At 40.9% G+C, this 7,687-nt stretch overlaps 1 protein-coding gene across 2 annotated transcripts; it reads right to left on the reverse strand.

Annotated features, from left to right (window-relative positions):
• Positions 1-7: 7 nt before the first annotated feature.
• Positions 8-5,513, reverse strand: LOC311005036 (inosine-uridine preferring nucleoside hydrolase). 2 transcript variants are annotated; one of them, XM_083997320.1, is made up of 7 exons: positions 5,275-5,513; positions 4,256-4,340; positions 3,886-4,077; positions 2,514-2,693; positions 2,303-2,414; positions 1,474-1,610; positions 8-476 (listed from the first exon to the last, which is right to left on the reverse strand). In XM_083997320.1, the coding sequence occupies exons 1-7, from the start codon at positions 5,340-5,342 to the stop codon at positions 129-131; spliced, it is 1,122 nt and encodes a 373-aa protein (XP_083853446.1). In that variant the 5' UTR covers positions 5,343-5,513; the 3' UTR covers positions 8-128. The 2 variants fall into 2 exon arrangements, with proteins under 2 accessions (XP_083853446.1, XP_083853445.1); XM_083997319.1 differs by having other exon boundaries at positions 3,886-4,073; positions 4,252-4,340.
• Between the last annotated feature and the right edge of the window lie 2,174 nt (positions 5,514-7,687).

A 7,687-nucleotide genomic window follows, 5' to 3' on the forward strand; every position in this document is an offset into this window, starting at 1 on the left:
ATAAAAGAGAATTTCTATCAAAACTTTATTGTGATGTTATTATACAAAAAAACTTAATTATAAGATTAGTTATCAAAATACTACTATAGTGAAATATTAATACAGTCATACGAAACTGGTCCTTGCTGTTATTTCAATGAATCCATCATCATTTGCTCGAACATTTTCATATCCACCTTCTTGACGATGAAAGCCTTGTGAGTCTTCTTCAGTAAGTCCACAGTGTCGACCACCATCATCCCTCTGGTGTGTGTGCCTGTCAGCTCCACCGTAACCGGATGCTGGTCGGTTTCTAGGATAAATGAGTCGTTTACGGCGGCTGCCATGGCGTACGAGTCGCAGGAAATGAAACCATTGCCGCCAACAAACTCTTTCTCAAAGCGTTCGCTGTTGCAAGCGTCGATGCTGTGGCGGAAGATGCGCTCCATGAAGCGAGCTTTGGCGGTGTCCTGCGCCAACCAGGCGTCGCAAAACTCCTGTCGATGCAAGAAGAAAGGTCAACACAAGGTTATAAGTACATTAATACTACTATTACTACGACTACACACCTTTTTCTTTATTTCCATTACTTTTTTACATTGTGGATTCAAACTGAAGACATCAAAACTATGAAGGAACACATATGGAATTATTTAATAAACACAAAAGTGTGAAACAAGGCAGAATATGTTGTATAAATATGATTTTTCGAAGTAGCCATGCACCTTTTGCTTTGATGACAGCTTTTTGCACACTTTTGATTCTGTGGTCGTCACCTGGAACGGTTTTTGTTCTCCAAAAGCCCAGAAGGATTTCCCAGAGGTGCTGGGCACTTGTTGACTGTTTTGCCTTCACTCTACAGTCCTACTCATCCCAAAAACCATCTCACTTGGGTTTAGGTCAGGTGACGGATAACAGTTCTGTTTTAAATACAGGGTGCTTGCGCAGGTCACGAAAGTCTAAAAAAAAGTATGGAGTTTAAAATCACTCATTTCCAGACCTTGAAAAGTCTGGAATTTATGGTAAAGTCTTGAAAAGGTCTGGAAATAAGTTGAGCTCTCAGTAGAAATGTCAATATATTTATTATAGGTGCAGGTTGTTTTTAATTTCTGATCCTTCAGGGCTCATGCTTTCACTACACGCTGTTCTGTTGTAAATAAACACACATGGCGATGGTGCTGCAACCAAACTACACAGCTTTTAAGTGATCGGGTCAAAACTGCATGAGGTTGAGCTCTTAAAAACATAATGATTAGCTTTGAAAAAATTTGGATTTTTTTATTTGGGAATAGGACAAGCACCCTAAATTAACACTTTTGTGTTTACTATGTAAGTCCATATGTGTTCCTTCATAGTTTTGTTGTCTTAAATATGAATCTACAGTGTAGAAAGTAATAAAAAATAAAGAAAGACCCTTGAATGAGAAGGTGTGTCCAAACTATTGACTACTACTGTATTAGAAATCTATTGAATGTGTGAAGGATGAAATCTCACCCAGGATAGTTTGCTGTAACAGGTGAACTCCCAGCAGATCAAGTACATCGGACACTGGTAGTCGTTCAATACGATGTAAGCAGCTTCTGGATCGGCAGCAAAGTTGAACTCGCCACACACTGTGGTGTTTCCTCGAGCTGGAAAAACAAACCACTTATTACACACTGAAATTTAATTATGGGGCGGCAGTGGCTCAGGCGGTAGAGCGGGTCGTCCAATAATCAGAGGGTGGGCAGTTTGAATCCCGCTCTCTCCCAGTCTCTGTCGTAGTGTCCTTGGGCAAGACACCTTACCCAATTTGCCTCGTGTGAATGCGTATGAATGCTCGTGGTGGTCGGAGGGGCCGTTTGGCGCGAAATGGCAGCCACGCTTCCATCAGTCTGCCCCAGGGCAGCTGTGGCTACACACGTAGTTTACCACCACCGGTGTGAATGTGTATGAATGAATAATGGTTACTGTACGCGCTTTGGGTATCGGGTAACGGTAGAAAAGCGCTATATAAATGTAATCCATTATTATTATTATTAATTACAATTATAAAACCAAGCTTCATTCATTCATTCATTCACATACCTATTTAAAAAACCAAGTGTAAGAACATTAGGTTTAGCATATTGTGTGAAATGGGACACCCTAGGAAGCTGTAGAGCTTTTTGAGGGGGGCCCAGGCAATCAATCAATCAATCAATCAATCAATCAATCAATCAATCAATCAATCAATCAATCAATCAATCAATCAAGCCTCATTTTTGATGAATTTTTCCCTCCATATTCAGATTCAGACACATCTGTGCTACAGAGACAGTCTCTCTCTCTCTCTCTCACTGACATTCAGTGTTGCCTCCCATGATGTAGAGCCCTCGCAGTTTGCTTGGTAGCGACGGATCCATCCTCACAGCCAGCGCCAGGTTGGTGAGGGGCGCCGTGGCAACCAGAGATACCTGGGAAACAAGACATGAGACATGAGACACGCAAGAGGCTCATAAACACACACAAAAATTTTAAAAAAGAGTTGTTGTGTTGCTGCATCACACACACACCTCTCCTGGGTTTTCATTGACGATCCTGATCATAGCTGAAACGGCGTCCTCCTTCTGAACCAGGTCCAGACCGGGAGCGTTGGCGTCGGGAGCGTCTCCCAGTCCGTCCAGCCCGTGGAAGTGTCCGGCATCGATGTTTTTCCCGAGGATGGGCTTAGCGGCTCCTTTAAACACGGGAATCTGGCATGTGACAGAAGCGTGAGATGGAAGATGAAACATACAGTACCACATGGAAAACATCTGCATGGTTGAATTCATGCTCAACCAGTTGGATTATAAATTATAACACATTCCTTCTCTGTAGTGATTTTAAATCCAGTTAAAGCCTTGGATAGAAAACTGATGATAAAGAAATAGGTAATGACATTAAATAAATAAAACCCCTGTCCTTGTTTAGTGCCCTAAACCTGAAGACCTTCTGAAGTTCGCTATTCAAGTATTTTACATCCATACTTTAGGTGCCTTTTACTTCAGTGGCCGATACTAATCTGTGATGTCTTTTGTTCAGTTTGATAATGATATCGTGCTGAATGTTTGATTTAGTATTAGTTTGATTAAAGTATTATACATTTGGTACTTTTTTCCTCTATTCTTTTTAGTGTTTTATTCACAACTTATGTATGTACATAACAGTAGCTTTATATGGATGTATAATACATTTTATTTATGACGCGCTTTTACAGATGCTCAAAGACGCTTACATGAAAAACAGCAAAATTAAAATACAGAAACAATGTACAATATCTAAAAGAAACTGTACAGAATAAAATGAAATGGATAGAACTATAGAATAGATAGAAGAACAGAATTTAAACATATTTAATTACACTTTAAAAGCCAGTTTAAAAAGGTGGGTTTTTAGGAGTGATTTGAAGGTGTGGAGGTTTGTACAGTCTCTGATGGGATAGTGTATATTTTTTCTGTTTTTTGCTCTTCTATGCCCTTATATGTAGGTCTGTGCTGTGCTACTGGATACTTGAATTTCCTTTGCGATCAATAAAGGATCTCTAAGTCTAAGTCTGAATGATTCAGAGCAATTTGCCACAACTGCTGCTACTTTGGTGTTAAAACCAGAAGTCTGAATCCTGATATGTAACCATGCAACAACGCAGACCAAACAAGGGTCACACTGGGCGTCCAGTCTGATAAGTTCTTGGCGGCAATATGTTGTTCAGTTCCCGCCTTAAGTCATGCGGCCTGAGGAACAACAAGTCATTGTCTGGGCGGGTTCATAAATAGAGCCGCTGTCACATGTTTCGATCTGTGTCGGTCAACAACACTCATGAACAAACACACTTATGTTGGTCTGAATATGTCATTTACTAGTAAATTGTGTCACTATTATCAACACATAACAACATTGCACACCCACCTCCGGTCTTTTACAGGCTTTCAGGACGCGTAGTGTGTTCTTGCACACGTTCTCCACTGTGGTGTTTCCATGCACACAGGTGATGCCCAGGAGCTCCACGTTGGGGGCGGCCAGCGCCAACATCAACGCCTGAGCATCATCCACCCCACAGTCCACATCTGCCAGCAGCTTTTTCTTCATCTTGGACCCTGTGGAGAGGGAGAGACACAGACTGAAATTACTTCAGTGCCTGCAAAACACTTTTCACTGGACACCTCAGGTCAATGTTTAACCCCTTTTAGTGAATGAATAACCACAAAACTACTGTTATCCAGTAACTGACGGTTAAATGAAACATGTATCACAGAGAAGAGAAACAAAACTTACCAGCAGCTGAGTGTGAGAAGGAGACAGTGCAGTAGTAGGCGGTCGGTGCTCGTCTTCTGACAGACTGGAACCGGTCAGCTGCTAGAAACCTGTGACCAACGAGAGGGCGAATCACTGAATGCGTAACACTGCATAACAGGAAGTAAAAGTTAATGATACATCTAATCCAAAGACACTCTAAACCGTCTTTGTCTAATCTGACTTTTGGACTTCCTACTATCTCATCAGTTGTGGCATAAACACACAACCAGTGCCCTCTCACTAGAATATTAATGTAGATAGATAGATAGATAGATAGATAGATAGATAGATAGATAGATAGATAGATAGATAGATAGATAGATAGATAGATAGATAGATAGATAGATAGATAGATGCTTTATTGTCATTGTAAAAGAAAATACAACGAAAATGCCAGTGGCCTCGGCATCAACAAATATATATAGCCTACACAACCAGTCTGGCCAGCAGGAAAAATAACTATGTAGTATGTAGGCTAACTAAAATGTATAAAAAATATATAAATAGGCTAAAAATGTGCTAAGATCTTTAGTATATTTAGTATCAATTATGTTTATTTACTTATGTCTGTAAAAACTCAATCAGAAGTCATAGCACTGAATGTAGAAAAGTAGTTTAATCTGCAAATTTTACTCAGGCACATTTCTGGTCGAAAAAAAACAGCACTTCCACTACTGACCAGTAGACTACAAAAAAGAAATCACTATTGAGGGGACATATTAATATTGATCCATTCACGTTTCCCCTGAAATTACCCTCACATTGAAGTGTCATTCACACAGCTACAATTTAAGAGCATGTTAATGCCTTTCACGCGCCCTCAAATCAAATCAAAGTAGCGCCCAAACAACGAGCAACAAGAGGTCAAACAGAGACGTGAACACGCAGCAGCTCTTCCGCGTTGCATTGCAGCATCGGTGTGTGTATGAGTGCAGCCAGACCTATGAGCCAGACATATGTCTATGAGTACAGCACATAAGGTGCAGCACTAAGTCGCCTCACCTGCTCACACAGCTGCTCAAAGTTGTCACAAATGTTGTTGCAGGCACAAGTCGCACGATCACCGCCATGCACCGTCATGCATCCGACTGGAGACGCCAGGACTTCTGTGCACCAAAAACTGCACCGACATACAGCCCATAAACTACAGTCTATATGATATAGCCTCGTGTCACCAGGGTCTTCATACAAAGTGGAGAAGAGCCTGGTTTTTATTAACTCCGAATTGTGTCTGTGTTATGGTTTCGGTCTTGAGTGCGGATGCGGAATTCACCACATTCACCAAATTAAAAGTGTTCACCAACATAAAACTTTTTTAAAAAGACAATAACTTGTAATACAATTAAATACAATAAAAGAAAAGGGTTAACTTAAAGGCTCGGGGGTTTTCTTGTAAATTATATTCTTTAAATTAAAAAGTTTCACCGCATTTAATTAGTTTGGTGCTTTTATTTTGACGGAAAGGCCTGTCCCTCTCGCCCTGGTTCCGGTTGCTGACCAAAATAGCCCCAGATCAGAGCCATTGATATAACATAAATTGTAAATCTGGTTGAGTTGGTTGAGTTTGAGAGCTGGTTCGTCTTACCAGACAATCTGGCAAAGACGCAATTTCCCGGAAAAACCCCTGTTTGTTTTGAAGAAGATTTTTCTTCCTGTATGTATCCATATAGGCCTACCAAAAGTCAGCATTTGTTATAACAAATCAAAATTAATGTTATATGTAGCCTATAATTAAGAAATTAAATAAACTAACCGTTTAGGAGGGGAAATTAAGCTTTGAGTGATTGTCATTGTACTGATAACCTTTGTTGGAAATCTATATATCTGAATATCTGTATCATCTATGTAGAGCTGAAACTATTAGTTGATTATAATAATGTACTTTGTTATATTTGAACCTAAAGTGTTGATCAACTAATAATTGATGAAAGTAATGTTTGTCTGTCTTTAACAGTCTGTTCTTCCACCTCAAGTGAAGGACACACACCCACACATTCCCACAACAAAGGGCGAGGCAAACATACCTCCATATTGCATTAAATTTTATTATTTCACTTAAGTTTAAAAAAAATTATAGCAGTAATTATTATAACAGTAGTGCAAGGAGGGATTCAGCAAACTTTACATTCATTTCCCCCAAAAAACTGACTCACCACCACACAGGTTCATATAGGCCAGATTGAGACGGGCAATATAAAAACCTATAGTAGATGATTTGTGAAATGAAGAAGGGCTTCATTTCCAATCCCACCACCACCGATGTATAGCACCTTTGCACACAGTCACAACAACATCGGTTCATTAGAAACCTGGTGCATCATAACGTTCATCTTCAAGGGGAGGGGGAAAGGGGGGAGTCAGGAGAGGAACTGGGACACGAAGGTCACGGCCTGGTGGACGTCCTCCGTCAGCTCCTCGGGTAGCGACAGCACCACCGACGTCAAGCTTCGAGTGATTTCTAATATCCTGCAAGCAGAAGAAGAACACAGGGGGCCTGTTATCAGATTGCTGCGTTATTAAAGGGATAGTTCACCCAAAATTCAAATTTCACTCATTATCTATCTACTCACCCTCATGTCGACTAAGAGCTGTGAGAAGTTTCAGAGTCCTCCGTGCCTTCTCTGAGTTACGGGGGGGTCCGCGCAGCACTGCATGTCTATATGATGGTTGTGAATGGATACCACTTTTCTTCGTCCAAAAAGACACACCAAAAACCATCCAAATACCTCCATACTGCTCGTCTGTAATGTCCTTCATGTATTGAAGCCGTGACATGAGAAATTGTTCCGAAAAAAATTAAATAAGTCTATATTTTAAGCTTGTTTGTAGCGGAAGCTCCCAGTGTCTCAGTTCACTGCTCTTCCAGTGTCAGTGCAAATCTCACATGAGAGAGGGACATTACAGACAAGCAGTATGGAGGTATTTGGATGTTTTTTGGTGTGTCTTTTTGGACGAAGAAAAGTGGTGTCCATTCACAACCATTATATGGACAAATACTGCTGCGCGGAGTGGACCCCCCCCCCCCCACAGCTCTTAGTCGACATGAGGGTGAGTAGATAATGAGTGAAATTTGAATTTTGGGTGAACTATCCCTTTAATCATGGCCTCCCCTGACTGCAGGCCAGGCGCCGTGTCTGAGCTCACCAGTTGATGTATTGAGTCGCCAGCTGAGGCTCGTGCCTGGAGCCTTCGTCTATCACCAGAGACTGTTTCATCTGTTTGAAGTTGGCCTCGATATCTCTCCTTATTTCAGAGAAGACCTGAATTCCCCTGAAAGAGCTGATGACTTGCTGCAGAAAAGAAACCATTGAAAATTTTAAAAAGAAATCAGCTGAATATACGTAGGAACATGCAGGAAGGAACAGGAGACATTTTGATTTCTTCTCCTCTTACGTATATAACTGAGAGCTGGTGG

Source organism: Trachurus trachurus, assembly GCF_905171665.1.
Source record: "Trachurus trachurus genome assembly, chromosome: 21".
Taxonomy (NCBI): Eukaryota; Metazoa; Chordata; class Actinopteri; order Carangiformes; family Carangidae; genus Trachurus; species Trachurus trachurus.